General features: G+C 34.5%; 1 protein-coding gene across 2 annotated transcripts in view; it reads right to left on the bottom strand.

The window, feature by feature from the left end:
- Positions 1-7,144: 7,144 nt before the first annotated feature.
- The window catches only part of LOC149538596 (myosin-9-like), a 46,417-nt gene continuing 26,479 nt past the window's right edge, over positions 7,145-27,082 (bottom strand). For both annotated transcript variants that reach the window (XM_089799904.1, XM_089799903.1), the window contains 20 exons: positions 23,216-23,393; positions 22,840-23,045; positions 22,532-22,651; positions 22,087-22,185; positions 11,698-11,919; positions 11,420-11,559; positions 11,188-11,302; positions 11,016-11,066; positions 10,806-10,889; positions 10,493-10,663; positions 10,097-10,252; positions 9,803-10,009; positions 9,363-9,506; positions 9,159-9,229; positions 8,929-9,028; positions 8,747-8,803; positions 8,576-8,632; positions 8,405-8,485; positions 8,198-8,280; positions 7,145-8,009 (listed from right to left, as the gene is read on the bottom strand). In XM_089799904.1, coding sequence (XP_089656030.1) covers positions 7,880-8,009; positions 8,198-8,280; positions 8,405-8,485; positions 8,576-8,632; positions 8,747-8,803; positions 8,929-9,028; positions 9,159-9,229; positions 9,363-9,506; positions 9,803-10,009; positions 10,097-10,252; positions 10,493-10,663; positions 10,806-10,889; positions 11,016-11,066; positions 11,188-11,302; positions 11,420-11,559; positions 11,698-11,919; positions 22,087-22,185; positions 22,532-22,651; positions 22,840-23,045; positions 23,216-23,393 — 2,472 coding nt within the window. In that variant the 3' untranslated portion in view covers positions 7,145-7,879. The remainder of the gene's footprint in view (positions 8,010-8,197; positions 8,281-8,404; positions 8,486-8,575; positions 8,633-8,746; positions 8,804-8,928; positions 9,029-9,158; positions 9,230-9,362; positions 9,507-9,802; positions 10,010-10,096; positions 10,253-10,492; positions 10,664-10,805; positions 10,890-11,015; positions 11,067-11,187; positions 11,303-11,419; positions 11,560-11,697; positions 11,920-22,086; positions 22,186-22,531; positions 22,652-22,839; positions 23,046-23,215; positions 23,394-27,082) is intronic.

The following is a 27,082-nucleotide window of genomic DNA, read 5'->3' on the forward strand; positions in this document are numbered from 1 at the left end:
TAGTGTTAGTGTGTACAATATCAGCACTACATCTTTCCAATAAATTTTAGATAGATTAGCTTCCTTTAACATTGTTTTAACAACTTCATGAAATGTTCTATTCATGCTTTTGACTACTCTATTTTGTTGTAAAGCTCTAGGAGTAGACAAAATTCTTCCAAATTCTCAAAAAAAAATGTTAAACTCTACAAAAAGTAAAGTCCTAAAGTCCCCTCCTCTATCATATCTAAAGAATTTGATTCTTTCAACTATTCCTCGAAAGGTTTTAATTTTCCCTTCGAAAAGTAACCTAAGGAATCTTAAAGAAATCACTGATTAAAAAGAATAAAGTACCTATCACATTATTGAATTCTTATTCATATAGAACCACATATATTAGTGTGCACCAACTCTAATAGCCAAGTAGAAAATTGTTTCTTACCTCTGACAATTTTGCTTGTTTGTTTCCCAACTTGATAATCTTTGCAAACATTATTAGTCAACCTTGTGTCTTGGAAAATCTCTCACAACTTGTATTGAACTAATCCTTATTGGATTGTCAAAATTGATGGCGCTTCCTTTGATTCTACATCTAGCTATCAATGATCTAAAAATGTAAGCAGTATTCACTAGCATTCTTCAATTAATACATATTTCCTCCTTTTTTTAATTTTAATAGCAATCATAGTTCCAAGTTTCTTTTTAATTTTACTTCTATCCTCCTTGAAAATAGGTTTACATCGATTCTCACACAGTTGTCCAACACTGAAGAGATCGTGATTCAATCTCTTCACATAGTACACATTGTCACTATTATGCTTTCCATCAAAACTGATAAAACCAATTCAAACCATCCTAACTCCTTGCTTACCTCCAAATATAATTATAAATCCATCATACTTTTCAAGTTTTACAAACTTTCTTTTAGTGGCATTCATATGATTAGAAGAACCATTTTTAATAAGTTATTCACCTATAATTCTTCTAACATGTAAAGCAGGTGTTACTATATTTGTGACCTTAGTACCTACTTTTGGAGATTTTTCAAGAATAGAAAAATATGTTTCTTCTTTAATTTTCAAAAATTATCATACATCATCTTCTTTATAGTCATATTTATCATTAGAAGTACTAGCATCTTCTCTAACATAATAGGCTTTCTAATTGAACTTTCCTTTTTTTTGTATTTGTAATTCTATTGGGTTGTCTAGAAGCATACTGACTTATCTTCTCATAGTTGAAACATTTCAAGGGTAACCTCCCTCTATACTTCTTGGTTCCTTTCTTTATTCTTATTAAATTTTCCTCAATCTTATCAAAATCGTCTTCTAAATCTTCATCATTTCTTGATTAGGTAGCCTTCAATGTAGTTTTTGTCCTTACAATGGTAGTGCCAAATTCTCTCGTTACAAAAGCAAGCTGTTGCACAATTTTTCTCTAGTATATTGGTTTAAATTCTAAGATTCTTTTACAAAAAAGACCTTGGATCTATAGGTTTTGGTAAGAATTTTAAGTACCTTTTGCACATCATCAATTTCTTCCAAATTGTCATTCGCAACATCATCAATCTTTTGTAGGTAGGTGGCAATATTGTCATCTTCTTCCATCCACGAACCTTCATACTTAGCTTTAGCATTCTACAACTTAGCTTGTTTGACCATTTTATTTCCTTCATAACAACTTCTTAACTTTTCCCAGACATGATAAGTAGTTTATAATGATATAACACGATTTTTAATCAAGCTTTGAAAAATTGCATAGCTTAGTCTTTCATTGTCTTCATATGCTTCAATTTGAACTGAAGTGTTCAATGCATTGGTTAATCATTAGTTAATTTCACATATTTGTTTCCAATAATATTCTAGGTCTTAAATTGAGACAAACCAAGTAACCTTGCATCTATACTTCTAGTAAGCATGGGCAGATTCATCAACTGTAGGTAATGTTAGTTTGTGCACCAAGTTTGATTACCATTAAGAACAATTTAAGTGGTTGAGCTCTTTCTAAAGAACAACATCTCTAATACCAATTGTTGAATATGCAAGGCAATTAAGAAGAGGGATGAATTAGTTGTCCACAAATTAAAATTCTTTCATCATTTCCACCAAACTTATTTTAAACTTTTAATCATTAAAAGATATGAAAATGAAAAGCACAACACATGAAGCACCTAATTTACGCGAAAAAACCTTGTAAAGAGAAATACCACAAAAAAATATTATTCTCAAATGTATGAACACTAGTTAAGGTGGATTATAAGAAAGGCTCGCTCTAAAGGCCCATTGCTAAAGGTCTCACTACTCAAAGAATGCTCACTACCTAGATGGAGAATGATAAGAGTGAATGGATCCATTGTTGATGTACAACCACAATACAACTAAAAGATTTGTAGTCACATTTGTCTCACTTTTTTAGTAGTTAACAAATTGAAGTTCTCATTGTTTTACACCACACTCCACACTTTTGCAATCAAGGAGATAGTTTCTTTTTTATATATCATCATCACATAAGCACGCACTTGCACAAAATCCACACACATGACACATCAAGACACTAATGATTCATCATTTATTTATATCAAATTTCTATTTGTGGAATCCCCACTCTTGGTCAAACAAGGACCAAACAAGATATAAAAATGAATCAGCACTAAACATTCCACAATAGAGAAAAAAAAAAGTAGACCACCACACACCATAATTGAGACAACAAAAAGCACCATACATGTTACATATCTTTTTGCATTCACTTAGACAAGTAATTGAACTTTAAACACTCAAGGTCAACCAAACCTAGACTAAAAACACCATTCAACTCTGAAAACATGTCCTCAAAGTCAAAAACAAACTCCTGCCAATTGTAATGAATGAAGCTAAGTATATTATCGAATATTTTCCAAACATACACCATTTAAAACCATTGTGCAAAGACAATGTAAAGCATGCATCTCTCAAATAGAATACTCTCAACAACCATCACAATCAAACAAATACCAAATTCAGTGCAATATGTTCTAAACCACAAAGTCTTGAATTTAACAATTACAGATACTAAACAACATATCAAAATCTTGCCATCAGATTCGCAACATAAAGTACAAGTGGAAAAAAATTCACATCACCAATGTATAGAGCACATGTTGATATTCATACAACAATGCATTGATATCAATGACAATCATACCAAAATAATCAAACCAAGTCATTGTTTTTCAAACTCAATTTTTCTCTTCAATTATATTAATCCTCCACTTGGTTTTTTCTAAATTATATAGAGCTAGTGAAGGTGGAAACAACTATTGTATTTTACGATTAAAAATGTTGTAGTGCCTCTCGTGGTTGCATTATGTACCTTTTTATATTTTGGTTTCGAGAGATACTTTGACACTCATGTTTGAGGAGATTTGAGATGACCTGATGGTCAAATACTATATTTTGTTTGGCAGTATCATAGATGTTAGATGCTATGTTGTCTAGTTTGATCATATCTGCATGACAATGTTTATTGATGTGACATGATGCTTTATGATGTTATCTCGTTATTTTGTATTATGTGATTATTTCATGAAGTTGGTTGTGCCTACACACGAGCACGTGTGCATGCATTTGATAGGATCTTGTGAGACCCAAACTCCCAGATATAGGTCGGTTGAGGGATTGTTCATTTGGGGTTGGGTTGGGAACTTGCATTGCCTTTGGGCACTCATTTTGAGATAAGCACAGGTATTTAAGGTAGACGTGTGGAGTGGTTTCTCTCGTATACCCTAGTTGTATTCCAAAAAGGTAGTATGAAGAAGTTCTAACAAGTGATAACTAAATTAATAAATGGGTATTAAAACTTAATGAAAGATAAGATTATGGAACACTTGGCCTCCCGAGGGAGTTGATCGAAGGCACAGTATCTAGCCTCCTACGAGAGGTGATTGAAGATACATTCTAAGTCTAGCCTTCCGAGGGAGTTGATCGAAGACTCGAAGTACTTGCGCTACCCAATGGCAAATAAGGACACTCCACTAGAGTCTCTACATAGTTATCCATAGAGAGTCTAACCAAGACATTTTGTATTGCATTGTCTCATGATATTGGTTTTAGTCCTCCTTACTGTCTAGTGTGAGTGTTAGTTGTGGACGTTTGTTTTATGTGTGTTTGTGGTTGGATTATTATCTCCATCAGTAAAGCGGAAGGGGACCTGCAAGTTCCACGTGGTTGGGAGAAGTAGCTACCTATACCACTGCTGGGGACCAGTGTACAGAGACGGTCGATTTCCAGTTGACACCAGTGCTTGATGTTCACTTGGTATTTCGGGTTACCGGAGTATGTTTCCTTGTGATTTATGCTTTAATTGGAATGCTTGGATATCATGTTTAAATGATGTTGTTTCATTTGATGCATTCATTTATTATGATGTTATAGCATATGGTTAGATGATGTGATTAACTACTAGTTGGAGTATCTATGCTTTGATGGATTAGCATGTTAAATCTTCTTGTTCTTATGATGTTACTTATGTTGTAGTAGTAACACCCTCTTAAGACAGCTCTGACTATCTAGTTGGCAGTTTGGGATGTTACGCTCTGGGATGGTTAGGATGCGTGTAATCTCATGATGCCATTGCGGTTGGGAGGAATCGAGCACGAGTTTTAATTGCTTTGGTGCTTAGTTGTTTTATGCTTTCCTTCATATGATGTTTGGTTTATGAACCATGTATGTGCATTGCGATGTTGATTTCCACATGTTCTTTGATATGTTGTTATGGATTAGATGGATACATGTTTTCTCCTTCATGTTGCATGGTGTCTTATATTTCATGCATTCGAGTGTCCAAGCCTCGTTTTGGTGGATCTAGTACTGCCCGATGTGGAGGTTCTTCCCCTTTTTGTCTTCTAGACTTAGCATTGTCCCTTTCGTTTTGAGTCTGGACCACAAAAGTTCAGCATTGGGCAATACTGGAAAAGTATCGCACACCGTAAGGGAAAGTGTTGCACAGCAGTAGTAAGTTTTGTTGTACAACACTAGCAAAGTATCACATAGCAATATTGAGGTCTATCACGTGATCCGTGAAAGTGTCGCCTGGTAGTAGTACAATGTATCGCGCAATAATGGAAAAGCATCACCTGATAGTACTATGAAATGTCGTACGCCACTAGAAAAGTGTCGCCTGATTTCTTGCAAAAACCTGCTTGGGCAAACAGCAAGTATCTCCAAACTTTTCGATATGGAGTCGAAGGGTGTTTTTGGGTACCCTTTAGGGTTGCATACCTCCCTAGTTGAAAACAAATTTTCTATAGGGCTTAAAATATATCGTTCAAGTATAAGTTGGCAAATATTTATTATACTTCAGATATATTTTAATATATGCAACAATTCATTTGAGATAGGTCCCAGACCTCTCCAAGTTAAGATAAAGATTCTAGGAAATTTCAAGGCTTTAGAAATTCAAACAGCCTAATTTCAGAGCTTCAGGATTTCAGACATAGGAAAATTTCAAGGTTCAACATGGTGTCCAGTAGATGAGCAATTGTAACTTGAGCCCTTGTCTTGTGCGTGGCCATTGTTGATCTCTACTTATAGTTCTTGATTATGTTATGGTTAGTTGGAAATGGACTTATATGTTCAACCGTGCTAGGAACTTGCTCTTTGGGGCTTAAAAAGAACATCTCTCCTTGAGTATTCCCATGATTTGTGTGATCATTGATATTGAGTTTGGTTTAGTGCATATGGATATTTGGAAGTGTTTGTTAGACTTCTGCTAGTGTAGGTGAACATGTGAGTTTAGTCGTGTTCCCTATTCTTATCACTTCGTTTCGATGCTTCATTCTTGCACTGGGTTACTTCATGTTGTTAAGTAACTTCACTTAACAATGCCTATTTTATCCTTGTGTTCCAAGGATTTTCGGTCGAGGTATTACAAATATAATACCTTTTTTTTAGTCAAGATCCAAGACTCGATCAATAATTATTTCTTAATTAAGTTATAACTTTAGCTTTGCATGCCACTACTTCAACAATTATTGTATGCAAATAAATTTTATCTTTTTATGATATTAATTATTACTAAAAACTTTGAGACTAACATGAAATATCACATCAATTATCACCACAAATTTCAGTCAATCAAGTGTAGTAATGATTAAAAGTTGTCCAAAATAAAACATTAGCTTCTCTACAATATGTTACATGTTTAATAGAGTATTGTGCAAGTCAAATTTACTTTTGTCCAATATAAGACATTAGCTTCTCTATAATATCTTACATGTTAGTATTGGTTAGTATAATTCAGTTTCATTACAAAATTGGCGTAATAAATGCAACAAAAAAACCGGCTAGTTGTAAGAATAGATGTGCCAGGTTTTCTAGTCCATCAATAGTATTGGGAAAAAAATTAAAACAAACTATATGTTCCAAAACTTGAAAGAAAAATGTACAATTTAAAAACTTATAATTTCTAAGTTCAAATTTAGAAACTATAATAGTTTTCATATGAATTGTGAAAATCTGCGCAATTAATTGAAAAAATATTGGTCAATAATATTTACAAGGATACAAAATTACTATAAAGAAGTATTAGATAATAAAATAATCAACAAAAGATCATGATACGGAAAACTAGACAAGAGATGGTGGCCATCTCCAAAGAGAATGAGAATGGTTAGACTATAACCCTTGAGAGGCTTACGACTACATACACTGACCGTTCAAATGCTTGTCTTTACAATGTAGGCCTTGATAAGTGAGATGTTCGGTTCTTATTTCTCTTCAACTACTTGTGTTAGGTGTCAACTTGTTTCAATGCAATAAGGTACCAAATCAAATCATTTACCCTTCATTTTTAGAGTATATGGTGAAAACGAGGTAGCTGGTGACAATCTCTAGGTAGAATCGTGGACCACCAATGACCTCCATCAATTTGCAAAGTCCAGATTAACCATATTTTATATGATTCCCCTCAGTATTAAACGTCCTCTTTTTAATGTAGGTTGGAACTGAAAAAGAAATGGCAAAAGAACCCAATAACAAACAAATCCACATTCATAAATTAGGGTCATTATCATCAGAGGTGTACAAAAACATAGCATGCACACATCTAAAGAGAAATGCTTAGAAAACATGTCCATTGTCATATGCAAATGAATTGAGCAGATTCGTAGTCCCATTACCAATAGCCCTAAAAAATCTCAATCACATTACTCTACCTTCAATATAGTCAAGTAATTGAAACACATTCCCAGATACACTGCACAAATTACTGGGTTCATTCTTCATTATGTACAATATAGAAAGCACCAGCGCCTTCTTTCATATTCTTTACTAGAAGTAAAGAAAAATTACAATATTTCAACGGAAGGTTTCAATGATTTGCACATAAAAACCTACACTGAATACAATTTTGGGACTCAAATCCTATCTATTCAGAAACCCTTAGATTCACTATAGCCTCAAAATCAATAAAGAATTCATACCATAGACTAATACACTGTAGGATACATTAAAATACAAGCTGCGCTTGAGCGGAAGCAATAATTTTGCTTCAAGCTTGCCAAACTTGTGGGACTCTATATGAACAAGGAATACTATTTCTTGGGACGTAAATACAGGCCAGAAAAAAATGATTCTGTGATTAGGAATACAGAACCTCCTAAAATCTGCCCCTCAAAACAAAGCAAATAATTCCTTAATCAGAAAATCTAAAATGAAAATCCAAATAAAAAAATCTAGGGCAAAAGAATTATATTTTCTCAGAAAAAAACAAATGGGCTCTTGCAGCAAACTCTTTTGGATAGACTCTGGCACTTTTGAGCTTCGGAAAAATCAAAATACAAATACAACCAGTAGGCATGCTTCTATTCACAAATATTTGGTGCCAATTTTTAGGGTGGTAATGAATCAGCGCTCGCCTCCAATTAATGTTGCTCAGCTCGTGGCAGCAAAAAACTGAAGCCTGAATTCTCACGAATAAGAGCAGGAGGTTCAATGTCTGACAAATCCATCTGGTTCAAAGACTTCGATATATCATCCACTGAGAAAGGTATGCTGTACCAAAACAAACAAAAATTCGGTTGTTTAGGCAAATTTAAAATATCAAGTTAATATGTCCTGTCCTATATTCATCTCAATTGTTACAAATTACAGGAGATTTGAGCATATAATTGAATAAAATGTCAACTTCTTAAATCAATGAAAAGTTCAGTAATGCATAGTCGTGAAGGCTTGACCTTTACCTTGAGTCATCATCCAACAAGAAAGAATTACTCATAGCATTGTTGGAATCTTCTGTCATCAATACTCTCATGTTGGAAATAACCTGCAAAAAACAACATTTAAGAATCACAACTTAAAATCTATAATCTTGCATCAAATAACCTAAAAGTCCATAGTATTCCAGAAAAAGATATTTAAAAATAGGAATTTTAAATAATTGAACTTACATCAGCTGACACACTGTGTGTTCCATATTTATCATCCCAATACATAGTGCTGATTCTATAGAGTTGTTGTATGCTCAAAACCTGAAAAGAATCAGAATAACAATAACAATTAAAATTCAGTAACCAGTCAATAAATTAACAACCCTCCTGAAAAAGCGAAATGTGTCTTACTGGGCATAGATCATGAGTAATTTCATCCAATGATTTCTTTGGCTTTTGATGAATGACCTGCATAAGTTTCATTAAAGCATTTTAATATTTTGCACAGGAGTTGTAAAAAGGATTATAACTCCTTATCAAAATAGCACACTCAGCACATTTCTCATCTCAAACAGTTCTTACCAGGAACCCAACTGCTTGCCTGATATGTTTGAGTTCATCCCAGGCTGAACCTACATACTGCATAATATACAGTTCCAATTAGAAACATGGTAAGAAATGGAGCACGGTGCCGACACTAGTCCTGATTTGTAAATGTAAACAGCAATTACTAAATTATTGAACTGGAAAGCCATCTGATCAACCTCTTCCGTTGCTTCGTAGCACCAATGCTCTAACTCAGCTAGCCCTGCCTTTACATATTCCCCATTACTAAATGAGCAACACTCACGTCGCAGGAGAAGGCTGTATGCAATCAAAATATATATATTGAACATTGTAGTGCAATACTCAACAGTTAAAGTAAAATTGAGATAAAACGAGAGTAATAAGCAACTGAAGATACAAAACTAAAAATAAATCTGTGCAAATTTACCTGTTGAAAAGTTGGACATTGATAAATGAAAATATCTGTGTGAATACCTTACGTATCAAAAAGGAAGGCACCTACAAAAAGGAGGTCACCGGCTCTTTGAGTATGGAAATGTGTAGAACTACTTGAGAAAATTAACATTAATTTGAAGTTTTAAAACATGCAATCCTTCAATTGCCCATAAATCAAGGCTTCAAATCCACTCACATATTTGGCACATAATGTTTCCTTAAAGTCGCTCAGACACTTCACAACGCTTTGCCAATGGCCAATCAATACTTGTTGTGCTGCTGCATTGGCATGAGACCTAGAAGACCCTTTAATCAAACTTGCTCTAGATGTTCTTGGTGCCTGTATACAAAACAGAAGGCAGTGAAATTTGTATCTGAGTAATATTTTTTCCATAAACAATAGTCCACCTCCAAAATTCCAAATAACCTCCATATTCTACCAGTTGTTGGGATCCCTGAGAGTCCATCCAATGCATAATAAAATAAGTCATTAATATAATCTGATGGTATCCCATTTCTTGTACTCTAAAGACATCAGGAGGTTAACTTATTAAAATAACAAGAAGTTCAAAGTAATTGTCATTAATTATTTTCAGTCAACATTGGAAGAATTCCAATTAAGTTATGTCAACAAACCTGAATGCATAATACAAGCTTCTTTGAAATTTCCTTCTTCAGAATATCACGGATCATTCCATATATTTTTTCTACATAGGCCGTAAGTTGTTGCTTAAAAAGCAAAGCTGGATATTTTGCTTCTACTTGCCGCGAAGCATCTAAACCACCAATTGTCACACCATTACCCAATGAGAGACCTGTGCTTGATGGACTTGTTCGAAACCCCTGTTAAAACATGAAATGTGTTAATCGTAACTAAATCTCAGCCATAGTAGTTCAGTGATATGACAATTAAACAAAAAGAAATCTTACACTAGCCATTCTTCCAAATAAACCAGATGAAGATGATCTGCGACGTTGGGGAGTCATGCCAGCTGCACCACTTGCTTTTAGTGTACGTTGTAGGAACAAAAGTAAAGTTGATGCATTTGATAACCAATAAGCCAAAACATCATTGCTCTCCTGAGCCTTCACAATACAAATGAAATTATGTCAGCATTTAAAAAAATTGGAAGTGCACTCATAAAGAAATTCAATAAGATTTCAAGAAAAGCTGTGCATGCTCACATAATCTCATAAGAGATGTGCATGCTCACATAAATTCATAAGAGATGTGCATGCTTCAATAAGATTTCATTGATAACTCATCAGAGATGTGCATGCTCACATAATCTACTCGTAACTGGAGAAATGTAGAATCAATATTACCTCAATTGCTGAACCAATCGTTTGAATAATACGGTCAAAAATACTTGTTCTTTCAACTTCAAATGAACGCCATTGCAGAAGTGACTTATAGATAATACAAGCAGCTACAGGTTTTCCATTACTAAAACCAATATCTTCTGAGATACACTTGATCAATGCATCTTGATTTTCCTAAAAACAAATACATGTAGTATAAGGGAATAGAAAAATCACCGGAGCTTTATAATATTATGTGTCTAACCAAAAAAGTGATATAATTAGAAATACAAATTGAAGAGATTGATAATGCTTCAGCAGGTTCAGAATCATATACTTGCTGCCTGTCAGTGAGAGTCTTCTGTGGCCTCTGCTCTCCATCAGTGAGTTCTTTCAAGGCAGACACAGGAGTTTGTAAATTCTGCCAGAAAGGTCTATTGGTTAAAAACTTAAAACATTACAAAAATAATATTGCTTACTAAAAATCAGGAGGAGATAACAAATCTTAAACATAAAAGATATGATTCGATTCACTGGAGGTACTTACTCCTGCAGGCTTAACTTCACCATTCAGCAAATGGCCATTTTCTGGAGTCCTCTGTAAAATAGAAAAAAACAGGCAACAGCACTTGAGATTATGACAAAATGTAACTATCATTCATTTAAACAAATATTTGACCATGCCACTTTGTACATTTCAAATAGATAGCCTTAATTACCAGAATAATAGGAGTCTTGTACCGCCCTGAGGGAGCTCTTGTTGGTGACATTACTAGTGCCTGCTGCCGAAGAACTTGATTCTCAGATTCTAAGTTAGAACTCTTTTCTTCAAGCCTAAATCATTAGAAGAAATATTTAACCCAGTAGCCAGTTATTGCACGTGAAATAAAAGATGAGTAATAATTCAATAACATTGCTCTTAAAGCCCGTAAATGATTTTATGTTGACTACCTTTGCAGATTCTCCTGAAGTTGGTCTATTTTTGACTCTGCTTCCTCAGCCCTCTTGAGCCTTTCCTCACTCACTTTTTGGGTTTCTGAATACTTCCTCTCAACTTCATCTGCTCTATTCTCTTGTGATTTTAGTAAAGCCTGTATGGTGCCAAATGTTAAAATCAATTTCACATCAATTTAACAAGAAATTAATGATTTGTAAAGAAAACCGTAACTCCTTCCAGTATACTGAATGAGAACTGGTTATTCTGCTATGAAAGTCTGCAAAAAACCAACCTTCAGTTCCTCATTCTCCTGTGTTAGTAGGTCAACCCTGGCAGTATCCTCAACAAGCACAGGCGTTTCCTTAATCACAGGTGGCGCCTCTTCTATAGCCTTCCTTGCTGCCTCCCGTTCCTTTACCAGCATGGCATTAGCTTCTTCTACTTGAGCTTGCAATGCCTGTAAAGAGGCTTGCAATTTTGCAATATCTTGTGCCTTTGATTCTTCCAAATCAGTCTGCATAAGATAATTTCAGATAGCATCATAAATAAAACTCAATACACCTTGCCAAACAGGTTGGGATACTTCACCAACACATACATAAAGCATCAAGAGATCAATATACTTCAAATAATTCATATTACAGATCAATAAATTATTATTTTCTAATATTCATGTGAAACATATATTTACACAAAAGCTAATTTGTATAAAGTGGCTCTTATGGTCATATCAAAAAACTGAAAAAAAATCATTTTATTGATTGTTTTGAAGAGCCAGACTATGAAGTATGTGGAGAGAAACCTCATAATACTCGGACACCCAGGAGGCTTTCCTAATTAAAGAAGCCTGGAATAATTTTAGGAAGCTCCCAAGAGGTGTCCCTTGGATGCCACATGTTTTACCCTTATGTGAAGTTCCGAGGTCTTCCCTCATCTACAAAGTGAGCAATTGTGTTATATTCCTTAACCCTGTATAACTACCCATTTATTCATTTGCACCAACCATGTGGTTTGACTGCTGTTTCTCAGTTTCAGTGCAACAGCAGTTTTCCAGATATTGAACACAACAGAGTAATAGCAGGAGAACAGCTTACCATAATTATAATATCAAAAGAATAAAAAGAATATTTGAGTTTTCTTTTAAAATTATATATATAATATCTAAACCTAATTAAACCAAACTTAAAGGGGCTGAAGTTTTAAAAAGGTGGATTATTTTAAACATATCTAATAAAAATAACAAAATATAAACATGAGCCCATACAAAGAATATAACTCTGGAGATTTCTCTAAATTTGAAAAAGAGAAACCACAGATGTCTAGGATAATCTGAAATAGATTCAATTATGACATCAGTAAACCAGATACACAACAATAAAAATAACAAAATATAAACATGAGCCCATACAAAGAATATAACTCTAGAAATTTCTCTAAATTTGAAAGAGAGAAACCACAGATGTCTAGGATAATGTTAATCTGAAATAGATTCAATTATGACCTCAGTGAAACAGATACACAACAATGAAAGCACAAAGGAATAACAACAAAGACTCATGGCTTCTCTTACATGCAGAAGAATTGCATCCCTCAGAGACCACTCAAAAACATACGGAACCCGGTTGATCTACATTATGCAACCAGCTATACACAGCCCACTTGCAGAGACTCTCTGTGTTAAGAAACATCCCCATTGATTAAGCACACTCTCGTATGACTTCAGCAGCAACTCCAGCAGCCTCTCCAAGAGGAATCAATTCACTTTTAAGCAAATGCAGTGAAGTTTGATCTTCCACATTATGTGGGAATTAAAAGGTTTCTTTTTTTGCATCTACATATAACTCAAGCTCAAAGATATCACGGTGCTTCAGTTTCCTATACATGTCTGCTAATTTTCCAACTGTTTCTGACTAATAGTCACCAAAATCAGACAAAACCAACAATCACCATCTGCAGCTTCTCCACATATCCACCCTTCGGGACATAGAATGGATCCCACATAAGCCCACTTAGAGTTAGCTTCAGGCCTTCAACCTGTGTGCCATGTGACACCGTGTCAACTACTGGTCCTCTCCCAAACACGAACACATTAAATGTGAAGCTCTTTCACAAAAGTTTCATCAAAGAATCCTTTCTGAATTAAATGTTTCATCAGTTAGTCAAGCAGAAAACGATTCTCACCCCAGAAAATCTCTCCAATAGAGGTTTAGACCTCATATCTAGTTTCGACATTTCAAAGGTTGTGAAACCCACCCCTTGTACCTTTTGAATGCGAAGCACTTTATTGAATTTTTATTCAGAATGGTAGGACTAAAAGGATGTCTGAAGACCTAGGTTGCATGGGTACCCTATCACACCCCTGGGATGTGTACCCATGTACCACAAGTACCAGGTACTCAGTGGAGAGCATCATAGCTAAGGACCTTTATTAAAATTTCTGTTTTATTTTGGTTTTTTTGTATATCAGCTTGTTGTTTATCAAGCTTAATCCAATACATAATCAGTTTGAAACTTTGATACAATACTGATTATCGGTAAACTTTATCACTGTTCAAGACAAAAAAAATTTATTTACAATATGTCATTGTTATATGATTTATGATCTTGTTCATGTTTAAAGTCTGTCTTGTCTGTTATGCATCTAGACATTTATCACATCTCATTTGTTCAAACATATTGCAAATCTGAAACTGAAAACAATACATTACATTTGCAAACTTTATCAATGTTCTTGTTTTGAAAAACCATTGTCATGACTCATAGTTTCAGATTTTCTATAAATATTCAATTGTATTTTAAAAAAGAATGGAAATGCCCAACCTTGCCCCCTATTTTAAAAAATAATCGTACCCATACCCGTACCCGTACCCAAGTACCCTCATACCCGTGCAACCTTGCTGAAGACACTGCTACTCCTAAGAACACACAAACCTACAAGATTCAGCATCTTGTGAAAAATACCAAAACTCATTGCAAAAAAAGAAGCACAAAAAAGCAGAACTTCACATTCTAAAAAAATGGAACCTTATGGATTTTACACATAACTCTTTGCCTAGCCTGCCCTCTTTGGAAATTCACTTCAATTGTTGTACTCTGTTTTGTGGAGGCCTAAAATTTGATCCCAGTATTGCAGCTGCTAGAGATGTGCTATAATCTGGACCTCGGCACAAAACTTGGAGTGGACCTACAACTATATTGAACAATTTATGGACTGCAATCTTGATTGTCTTCTTGCTTTCAAAGAAAACACAAGAATTATTCTGTTTATGGGGATAGTAAATTGATTATCCAATGTCTCTCAGATAAAAAAATTATCAGGTTTGTCTGACTTCATCTCTTGAAGACCGTCCATAATTTTTATCCAACTGATTCGTATCATATCTCCCAAAAATTGAACAATGTGTTCAGTGAACAAATGCATGCTATTACATCCCTGGCTGCAACAAATAATTGAGTCTCTCAACATAATTAAAACCTAAAAGAGTTCTTTATATGGGCTTCTGTTGAAAGAAGAAAAAAAAATTTAAAAGGTGATAAATTTTTCTTCTTTTGCAAAGGATACATTTCACCAACAAAATATGAATAACTTTTAACTTTTGCAGAATGCAAGTAAAAAAATCCTATAAAAAAGCTGAAAATGTCAATACAAGATATTTTCATAAAAACTGAACGCCTAATTTTTCATGTTTTCAAGTCCTATATAGACAAGATATTTTATCTTCAAGACTATCAAAGAGACATTTTATGAGGGGGATAATTTTATAAAAACTGAATGCCTAAATTTTCATGCTATATGTCCTATAAAAGAGAGATTTTATGGAGGGTACAATTGAGCAGGCACATACATTGATGATCATCACCATATTTGCGAGCAAGAATTTGTTTTCAAAGTTTTGTAGAACTTAGAACAGTAAAAGGCCAATTACATTGTCTTCCGCTGAGCCAAAGATGACCTTTATACTCATCCATGGTGACAGCTTGGTATAGGAAATTTTTTAATTTCCTGAATGATGTTATCCCAAGGGTCAAATGACAACTCTTGGGATATTGTTTAGAGTTGAAGCTTGGGCAGCAAGGTCTTCATCCAACTTTTGTGAAAGATCTTTTTGCAGTGATTGTGGTGGGTCATCGGTTAGTCAAGCAGAAAAAGAATCTCAACCCAGAAAATCTCACCAATAAAGGCTTAGACCTCATATCTAGTTTAGACGTTTCAAAGCTTGTGAAAAACACCCCTCGTACTTTTTAAATGCAAAGCAATTTATTGAAATTTTATTCAGAATGATAGCAGAACTTCACATTCTAAAAAATTGGAACCTTATGGATTTTACACAACTCTTCGCCTATCCTACCCTCTTTGGAAATTCACTTCAATTATTGTACTCTGTTTTGAGGGGGCCTAAAAAAATTGATCCCGGTATTGCAGCTGCTAAAGATGTGCTATAATCTGGACCTTGGCACAACATATCTTCAGTTGTAAACTTGGAGCAGACCTCCAACAATGTTGCACAATTTACAGGCTGCAATTTTGATGATCATCTTGCTTTCAAAAAAACTCAAGAATTATTCTGTTTATGGGGATAGTAAATTGATTATCCAATATCTCTCAGGTAAAAAAAAATCAGGTTTATCTGAATTTATCTCTTGCTAAATCATGTCTTGAAGACCCTCAATAATTTTCATCCAACTGATTCGTATCATATCTCCCAAAAATAGAACAATGTGTTCAGTGAACAAATGCATACCATTACATCCCTGGCTACAACAAATAATTGGGTCTCTCAGCATAAGTATAACCTAAAAGAGTTCTTTACATGGGCTTCTGTTAAAAAAAGACAAAAAAAAGTAAAAGGTGACATTTTTTTCTTCTTTTGCAAAGAATAAATTTCACCAACAAAATATGAATAATTTTGAACTTTTGCAGAATGCAAGTAAAAAAATCCTAAAAAAAAAAGCTGAAAATGCCAATACAAGATATTTTTATCTTCAAGACTATAAAAGAGACATTTTGCGAGGGGGATAATTTGAGGTTGACAACTGTACTCCAGATTTCTTTTATCTTGAAACTTAATAAGATTAACAAAAAATAATTTTATTAACTTGAGATGCTGTGATTTCATTCATCAATAATGAAATAATTTCTACAGGCATTTACTATTTCATTCTAAAGAATCCTTTAAGACAATAACATGTATTGTTTTAATGCCCCTTTTCCAACTAAAAGACAATGTACTGTTTTTGTCCTCACTTGAGGCAGCAAATCACCTCATTCAAAAGATACTTCGCAGAAATTACCTTAGTCACACAAAAGCATGTATTCTCAGTAGAAAAAACTAACACGTATCAAAAACTTACGTTGACTACAACAGAGCTCATTTTCTGAAAACGTACCATTCTTTTTTGTTTTTATCCAAATTCCACTGAGTTGATTTTTTTTATAGCACTAGCAATTATACCCAATCTATTTGAATGTCACTGAAGAATTCTTCACACTCTACCAGTAAAGAAATCAAACATGCAACCGATTTGCCGTGTTCTTTAAAAAAGATTCATAATTTTGTCTGTGGACAACTTTTGAACTAGAATTTGTCTTAGAGAATCAGAATGAGTCCTCTCAATTCATTTGCAAATAAACTGCAATCACATGACCAGCTCCAGCAAGTGAGCACTATCAATTCACAGATGCTAAATCCAATGTTACCTATTCACCTTCTACCATGCCCAGATCCAGGTTCAGTTTGCTCCTGTTATATAAATCCAATGTTACCTGTTCACCTCCTATCATGCCGAGATCCAGGTTCGGTTCGTTCCTGGTCTATCTTCAGGAACAATTCAACAGGGAATTCAACCAAAGTGCATGCAAATAATGGTGGATTCATCCCGGATGAACTTTGCACACCCATGAAGAGCCGAGCGGATCCAATAGTACCCAAAACAAACCCACACAAGAAAGAGGGTTTTAAAAATATTTATCATTTCTAGACCTTGATTTTGACTGGGAAGGAGTACGTTGGGAGCTCTAGCCTAAAAATGTTCTCTACACGCGCTAAAGATTTATGGCAGACAGCATGGTTGTGGCCAAAGAAGACATCCTCAAACTAGAAGTCCCGCCAAGAATATTAATCATTCTACCTCCCACCAATGGTTGCAGTGATAGGAAAGTAATAAAAGTGCAGCAGCCATACACTCTGAATTAAATAATTATCTATTGCTGACTCTATGCGGAGAAAATAGCTAAATTTTGTTCATCCAACTTTATCCCAACATGTTGTTTCTTATGGTTACGTTTTAACTTTGAATAACACCATCTAGCATATAAACACAATTAATAATATAATTCTAGATATTTCAGTACAATTCTTACATTTAAACTTAACTATATATTTATGAGCTTTATTTTATATCTACGTCAATTATGTGTATACTTATAAAATTTATATATTCAAGGTATGGACATACCCATTCCAAGAGGATACAGTTCTCTCCTTGTTCATTTTTCGAAGGGTGGGGTCATTTATGGAGTAACTTTCAAATAGGCTCTGCAACTAATGTACCCTACCTTAGGAAAAATGTAATGTCCCCACTATTAGGATTGATTTGAAATACAAATACCTTCAAAATAAATGTTAGGTTTAAGAACTAACAATTATAGATATATTATTCTTGCCATAGTTCTGGCCATTTTCTCATTCTCATCTAGCCATTTATACAAGGTTACTCATCTCCCGCACTAGCACGATAGCCATTTATATGAGGATCTCACTTCTTGCACTGGCACCATAAGATTCCATCAATCCCCATCTTAGCCATTTGTATAAAGACGACTCCTAACTCTATACTAGCACGAAGCCATTTATATAGACGAGCAATGTCCTTATACTGGAACTATGGGTTTTTAATCATTTTGTAACAAATATATGTACTAAATAATTAATTAACTTATATTCATAAATATAAATAAATTCATAAACATAATTAAATAAATATAATCTATAAACGTACCTTTCTTACCTTCTTTTCTTGGTCTATGTGGTTCTATCCTTAGTCGGCCATTCAATGAATTATTCCTTCTAGATTATCTCAACTCTATATTTACTTTCCAAAACTCTTCATTTTCTAATTATAAGGAAAGGAAAAAATATACTTTTTCATTTCTTCTTTTCCAAGAGTCACAAACTTTCATAATACAAATTTCTTTGAAAAGTCACAACACTTCATAGTTATAACCCTTTTGAAAAGTTACAACACTTCGTAACTAAAATCCTTTGGAAAAGTCCCAATACTTTATAATCAAAATATTTTTGAAAAGTCACAACTATTCATAATTATGAGTCTTTCAAAAGGTTCGCATCCTTTCAATATCATCGATACCTTTTCCGAAAGTCACTTATTTTTTTCATATTACTTTCCTCTTCCATTTTCCCTTTTTCAACTCCTCTCTTCTCTTCCTTTTTTCTCCCTCTCTAAAATAAACTCTCCTCCCTTTTATATCTTAATTTTAAGGAGTCATGTCTATTTGTTAAACATCTCTTGACTTTTCATTAGATTTAGTTGATTTATATTATTCTATGTTATATTATTTATTTACTTACTTATTTATGTTTATTTTATTTATGTTTATTTTATTTATTATTAAATTCTATTTAGAAAGTTAACATACTTTCTATAATATTGTCTCTTGTATTTGATTTTCTTTCTTTCTTTACTCACTAAATTTTTATTATTATTTTTAATTATTTAATATATCATGCTAAATATTATTTTATTTGTAATATAGATTAAATAATTATTGTTTCCTTGTTTTATATTTTAGTATTAGTTTTAATATAACTTTATTATTTATTTAATAACATTGTATTACCTAATTATTATTAAAATTCTATCTTAAAATGGCAATATGACAATCCGCCCTTTTCCTCAAATTGCATGTCCTCAAGCAATTAGATAATTTCTTTAATTGAGTTGAAATATATATTTCGTTTAGTCCAAATTATTAGGTTTCTATCATGAATATGTTTGAATCCTTTAACCCTACAGGATAGCAAGATCCTACTCTGATACCACTATAATGTCCACTATTAGGGTTGACTTGAAATACTAATACCTTCAAAATAAATGTTAGGTTTAAATACTAACAATGTGTGTATATATATATATAATTCTTGCCATAGTTCTGGCCATTTTCTCATTCTCATCTAGCCATTTATACAAGGTTACTCATCTCTCGCACTGGCACGATAGCCATTTATACAAGGATCTCACTTCTTGCATTGACACTATAAGATTCCATCAATCCCCATTGTAGCCATTTATATAAAGACGACTCCTAACTCTATCTTGGCACGAAGCCATTTATATAGGCGAGCAATGTCCTTATACTGGCACTATGGGTTTTTAATCATTTTGTAACAAATATATGTACTAAATAATTAATTAACTTATATTCATAAATATAAATAAATTCATAAACATAATTAAATAAATATAATCTATAAACGTACCTTTCTTACCTCCTTTTCTTAGTCTATGTGGCTCTATCCTTAGTCAGCATGTGGCTCTATCCTTAGTCAGCCATTCAATGAATTATTCCTTCTAGATTATCTCAACTCTATATTTACTTTCCAAAACTCTTCATTTTCTAATTATAAGGAAAGGTAAAAGTATACTTTTTCATTTCTTCTTTTCCAAGAGTCACAACCTTTCATAATACAAATCTTTTGAAAAGTCACAACACTTCATAGTTATAACCCTTTCGAAAAGTCACAACACTTCATCACTAAAATCCTTTGGAAAAGTCTCAATACTTTATAATCAAAATATTTTTGAAGAGTCACAACTATTCATAATTATGAGCCTTTCAAAAGGTTCGCATCCTTTCAATATCATTGATACCTTTTCTGAAAGTCAATTATTTTTTTCATATTACTTTCCTCTTCCATTTTCCCTTTTTGAACTCCTCTCCTCTTCTCTTCCTTTTTTGTCCCTCTCTAAAATAAACTCTCCTCCCTTTTATATCTTAATTTTAAGGAGTCATGTCTATTTGTTAAACATCTCTTGACTTTTCATTAGATTTAGTTGATTTATATTATTCTATGTTATATTATTTATCAGTGTAACACGGGGACGCGTCCCCCCCCCAAAATTGGGCTGTTTCGGAGACGGGGACATCCCCGGGACGGGGGGACGGCGTCTCGGCGTTTCGGGCGGCGCCACTTAGAGCGCCACCGCCGCCGGAGACAGCGAGACGTCTCCGAGACGGCTAGAGGTCTCCGAGACGGGGGAGACGTCTTCGAAACGGCTAGAGGTCTCCGAGTGTGGGGGTGCGGGGGGACGCCAAGGAGTCTCCTTCATTGAGGGGGGACGCCAAGAAATCTCCTTCATTGTGGGGGGACGCCAAGGAGTCTCCATTGATTTGACATTTTGATTTGGACTCTAGGAGACTTGTAGTTTTTGTTTGCATTATATACTTATTTTGATATCATGATTCATGGCACATGATACTTATTGTAATCATCTTTATGTCATGACTCATATGATCATTGATTACTATTAGATAGTAGAATCTAGATACTCATACTATTGATTTGAAGGCTGATATATAGAGTTTAGACTAATATTTATTATTTTCTGATGTTCAATGTTTAATGTTCATTGTTTGTTTGTCATTTGATCATGAATCATGATATTCCAGTTGATATGGTATATGCTATACCATATGTATAGTATATACACCCCTACTCCTTCCGCCACCCCCCCATCCCCCGCCGTCCCCCTGCCGTCCCCAAATCAAGGCCCCTCTGTCCCCCCGTCTCGGAAACTTGTCCTCCCGTCCCCCCGTCCCCCCGTCTCCCAGGGCAGTGTAACTATTTTATTTATTTACTTACTTATTTGTGTTTATTTTATTTATTATTAAATTCTATTTAGAAAGTTAACATACTTTCTACAATATTATCTCTTGTATTTTATTTTATTTCTTTCTTTACTCATTAAAATTTTATTATTTTTTAATTATTTAAAATATCATACTAAATATTATTTTATTAATAATATAGATTAGATAATTATTGTTTCCTTGTTTTATATTTTAGTATTAGTTTTAATATAACTTTACTATTTATTTAATAACATTGTATTATCTAATTATTATTAAAATTTTATCTTAAAATGGGTATATGACAAAAGAATTCCTTATCTGTGTACCAAACCCCTATAAACTGGAAAACCCAGACCTAAACCAGTAACGTAGGGTAAACCTGAAAGATCAATTGGACTCCTCGCTTAACTTAGGCTAATCTTAAAATCAAATAGAATTACTCACTTTCCTCTCTACTCCACCTATGAAGGCTTGATCACTTGATCTCAGTCCTGACAAGCTCAATGAAAACTTGTCACAGCTTTAAATTGCTCTTTAAAAGGTGCAGGCATGGGGGAACACCCTGACATCTGCAAGACACTAGGACATCCTCAATTTTAGTAAAAATAAAGGTGGCAACCCCTAGATGTCCCCTGTTTTAGATGACAGCCCAATTTCATCAAAAAAGTGGACACTGGAGGATAGAATGCATCCCCATCCTCGCAACAGCTCGGATGGGTGTCTATAACAGAGTCACATCCCTGGAGAACAGAGCTTTTTCACCATGATTTAAGATATTCATACATGAAAAATCAAAATAGAAAGATGTACCCTTAAACGTTTTTCCAATTGCAAACGCCATGAAAGTTCCTCAACACGTTTCTCCAACTTGTCTTTGGCTTCTTTCAATGCCCCAGTCTCCCTGGCAGCCTACACGACAGTAAAAATAGGTTTGAGTAAATCTTCAGTTTGAAAAATAAAAATATGACAGACTAAAATCATATGAAATATATATTTAAAATTGAATGAAAGATGGAAGGAAATGAATTTTTTTGGAGAAAGATAGGTAAGATCCTAACAAACAATTCCTGATATTAGATGGATAAACAATAAAAGTTGGAAAGAGACCTGTCAACCAGCAAAATTTTATTTAAGGTGGTATCCACTACATATTACAATTTACATCAAGCCTGGTACTGAACGAATTTACCAATAACTCACTATTAAGCATAATTTCAAATGCCCTGCTATAATGCAACATAAATATGGTGCTTACCATCTTTAGTTTTCTAAGCTCCCTCCTTGCAACCCGTGATCTCCAAGCACATTGGGAAACAACTGCTGCCTTTTTCAGACTCTTGTAATAAGAATTAGCTCTATATTTGCGCCATTGAGCCTGCAACCCCACCCAAAAAAAAATCAATTTGTGATTTGAATTAGGTTCACATTCTTTAACACCAGCTATAATATAATTGCATTAATTGATGCCTCTCTAGGAGCTTGCACGCATCTTCCTTCAGGCAAGCAAGCAGATCAAGTACAAAATTTTAGAAAGCAAATCTATCCTAAAATAAAAGATAATACCTGAATAATAATTGCAGCTTTTGTTTGCCTCCTAAAGCGAAAGTCATTGCGAGCAGCCATTGCACGTAATCCTGCTTGAACAACAATTGCTGAGAACCGCAACTGAGTGTATGCTTTCCTGGCATGATATCCACGCATATTTTTTTGTATTTTAACTGCTGCAGCTTCTCTCCTCATCTGCTCATAAAGTTTGCATGCTAATTTGCCTGAAACAATATGTAGAAATAAATAATTGGTAATTTTCAATAACCAAAAAGCTGAAACAAAATAATTAATTGTTTACTATCAGGTAATACGAGAATAAAAGGCAGTTATCATTCTCCCAATTTCAATTTATAAATTCTTGAGTTATATGGAAAAATATGCGGTGGTATACCTCTCCATAGAGTCTGCACATTTATAGCAGCCTTGCGCAAGCCAAGAAATTCTTTTCGAGCAATGTATGTCCGGATTTGGCGCTGGATAACTCTCGCTGCATGTCCTAAAACCTCAGCTCTTCGAGCATCCAATTCAGCCATTTGTCCAGCTCTAAGGAAAACCTTCGTCTTTCCCACCTGTAAACATGTTTAATAAATCTGTTAGAATACTTACATTTTATGTTTTAACATGCCTCTGACGGTTTCGACTGTGTTATGAACAATAATATGGCAAAATTACATTTACAGTCACCAAGAATCTCAACATAAATTTTCCAGAAAAAAGATATTTGCCAGTTTGGGGATGTCCCATAAGCACAACAGAAACTGAAACAATGGACCATCCATTCATAAATTTGCCCATTTGGGTTGAAACTGTAATGGTAACCAGGGTAACTAAGGGCATCCCAAATAGTGTGACCTATCTCAAAGATACAGCATTGTGATAGACATCGAGTAGAGGCATAAGACATGTAATTTGGGGTAAGAGTTTAAGGTCTGGTGATTGCAAGTGCTTGCCAATGAGGGCAGAGGTGTAAAGTAGCATCAAAATCAACATCACAGAGGCTGACTGCACATAAGTTTCCCTAGTGCTGTAAAGTTCCCTTTTTGGACATTAGGGACTCTGAAGTTAAATTCATATAATATTTAATTTAGCTTACAAGAGTTTAAAGCAAATGCATAAAATGGATCAATTTAATATTATAAAAGGGGGTTAAAAGGTGACAAAAGAAGATGACAAAATATGGAGAAGTGAAAACTGAAGAGTCGTGGCTTGATGTATTAAAGGAGGGGAGACTCATTTTGGTTATGCTTGGTTTATTGTTTTGTTTGGAGAGTTAACAGTTCCTCTTCGAGAAACATGGGGAGAGTTTACATCTTCCATTTCAGACCTGAGGACGCAAATCTTCAGGCCATCTCTGGTGGATTGGACATAGCCCCAGTTCATCACTCCAGTGGATTCAAGACACAGTTAATGCTGAGGTTACAGGGTACTTTTATATGTTTCCAATCTGACTATTATTGCTGTTTGTAAGATTGGACTTTATGCATGTTATTGTATTGCTGGTTTATAATACAATAGCAAATTTTAAGTGTTAATACTGAGGTTTTTTATTGAGCATACTGGTTCATTTGCTGGTTAATGTTGTTGGGTTATATTGTATAATATATCTGTTATTTTCTGAAAACTATTTATGAGAAAAATTGGGAGATAATATCCTATGGGGATATTACAGTGGTATCATAGCAGTGTAAGTTGCCAGCCTGAACGGTTAAAATTTGCAGATGAACATTTGAAAATTATATTCAAAAGAGATTATAAATTTGTTGAGAGCTTAAATCAAAGCTGTTCGAATTTTTAAAAACAAAAAGCTAATGTGGGCCCTGAAAATCGCATGAAATTAATATTTTGCTCAATGTTCCAAAGAGCATCTCTATATGTAGTTCAGGCTCCGTAAGGATATTTATCTTCCAGAATTGGATACTGCAAGACCAACTGTTTAAAGACGTGAATTAAAGTATTCAATTCCCAAGTGACACTTGTAATCCTTTGGGCATTATTGTGATTGCCATGAGTGGAAGCCAACACTAGCCAGAATCCAGAAATAGAGGGATTTGATTTCCATCATAAATCTGAGGTAATATTCAAGAGTCCACATCGTTTGCAAAGATTTTGGGAAATTATTATTGATAAAATTATTGTTGTTCTGGAGTACTGTGCGGTAAAAGAAAAATTATTGTTTAAGTGACTATATTTTCCACTGGCAAGTGAACCTAATTTGCTTGGAAATATTATTCGCTAGGAGTCAAAGGTTGAGAGAAATCATATGGCATTTGTTAGGTGATTTTTTTTCTGTGAGCTGTAATCTTCAGGGCCCGTCTCATTGGTTGAATTTGCTTTGGTAATAATATATTTTTGGAGCCGTCAAATAGTGGTAACAATCTTCACAAAACATTCTTGGTGTTGGATATATACGTGTGAGTTGGCAATTGCAGGTAGTGATTCCATCGCCTTGGCAGACTGGAGAAGAAACATCGCCAAATAATGAAGAGCAGACAAGCACGTTTGTTGGGAGTGGGAAAAACATTCTGAATGTTATTGTCTGAATCGAGACAGTACAATATAATTATAGAAATTGAGTATGTGAACAGACATTTCAGTGTCGTTGTAAATATTATGGTGGCTAAACAATCATTATAAGACCTTGAGATTGGAAGAAACAGTACTCCCGCCAAGTTCTCTGGTCTTCATGCAACACGCGAGTGGAAGTTGTGTGCTTTGTTAGTCGAGCAGTTCATATTTCTTTGATGATCAATATTGCAGTCTTCTCTGTAAATGCCCAGATTGTTTGAAAATCTTGGGTATCATCTTATTAAAATATATCAAAGGTAACAATTACTGTGAATATAAAAGCCAAATCATTTGCAACAGCACTGCTCAAACAGGCTGTGATAGTTTTTGGAGGCACTTTCAGCATGAGTGGCTTGCTCAAATGTGAATCTATGTTCGGAGGATTAGTGTGACAGTCCAATTGGTGGCTCAGAGACGTTACAGAGTAGTCTCAGGAACCATTTCTTATTTGGGAATTCCAACCTAAACATTTGCTGGAATTGGTTCAGTCACAGGGAATTGTCGTTTTTGTACAACTTGCTCATCATTTTTTGGAGGGCTACCAGTATCATTCACCGTGAAGTACCGGAACTGACATAGGTGGTGTCATTGATAATTTCGAACACATACTAGTAATAGAAATGAAATGGCTGCCTTAATTTGCAGGAGCTAATTAAGCAACGAAGAAGTGTTGTCTTATATGTTATGAAAACATTGGAATGAAAATGTGGACATTGCTCGAGAAACTGGATTTGTGTATTGAATAACCTGGATAAACTGGCATTACAGAAAGAAGGCCATGCAAGGACAATTTTCTCATACATCCCCATTTCCAGTCGTATGACAATTGTCTGATAGTGCAGGTAATGTGAACAACATTTTCTAGAAGGTGTAATCGAAGTGTTGGCCAAATCGATGTGGTAATGGCTGCTCCCACTTCTACGAGGTGTAAAATAGTATAGTGAACCACGGGTGCTGAGAACATTGTTTTTAGAAATGACTGTAGCGAAAATATACAACTCATTCTTCAGATTGTACTCTAGCAGCAGTGGTAGCTATTACACAGTTGAGGTAGTTAAGTCTGGTACCTGGAACCGAATGCAGTGACTGGTTGTTCATGCTCGATTTCATGTGAAGAAGACTGCCGTCAATTTTTAGCTCAATTTGGTGATGATCCCAAGCCATTCATAGCCAAGTGATGTCATTGCAGACTGCATGGCCAGGTCTAATCTATATTGAAGAAAGACATTGAATTCAGATTGTCTGATTACCTGATGCAGTTGCATGAGCTGTTGTTGGGACATTATCCTTCAACAATCACACTTCTAGAGGCCACAAATAACATATCAGTAGCTGAAGAGTTCTGGCAATCATTCTCAATAAGTCTCATTGTGTAGAATTTCTGAATATGATGATACCATTCTTTGTGCAAACTTGAACTCTAAATCTGTCATTGGAGGGCAGCCAACACACTATAGCAGCGAGGACAAACTTGGGCATTATGTCAAAAGATTCAAGGGCTTTTGGAAGAATACTGCTTAGTGTTCCAGTATGACTGATAAAAAAAATTGTATGACAGCATGCATACTGTTCAGCTTGATTGGGGTTAAGATTTGGAAGATAATTATATCAGTATATGCTGCAACCTTGGTCTTTTGAAACTTTGACTAACTTCTGAGACTGTTGGATGGAGTTTGGAACATTATTGGGAGTC

Source organism: Cupressus sempervirens, chromosome 9 (assembly GCF_028749045.1).
Source record: "Cupressus sempervirens isolate cs-2001-9-10 chromosome 9, ASM2874904v1, whole genome shotgun sequence".
NCBI classification, from domain to species: Eukaryota; Viridiplantae; Streptophyta; class Pinopsida; order Cupressales; family Cupressaceae; genus Cupressus; species Cupressus sempervirens.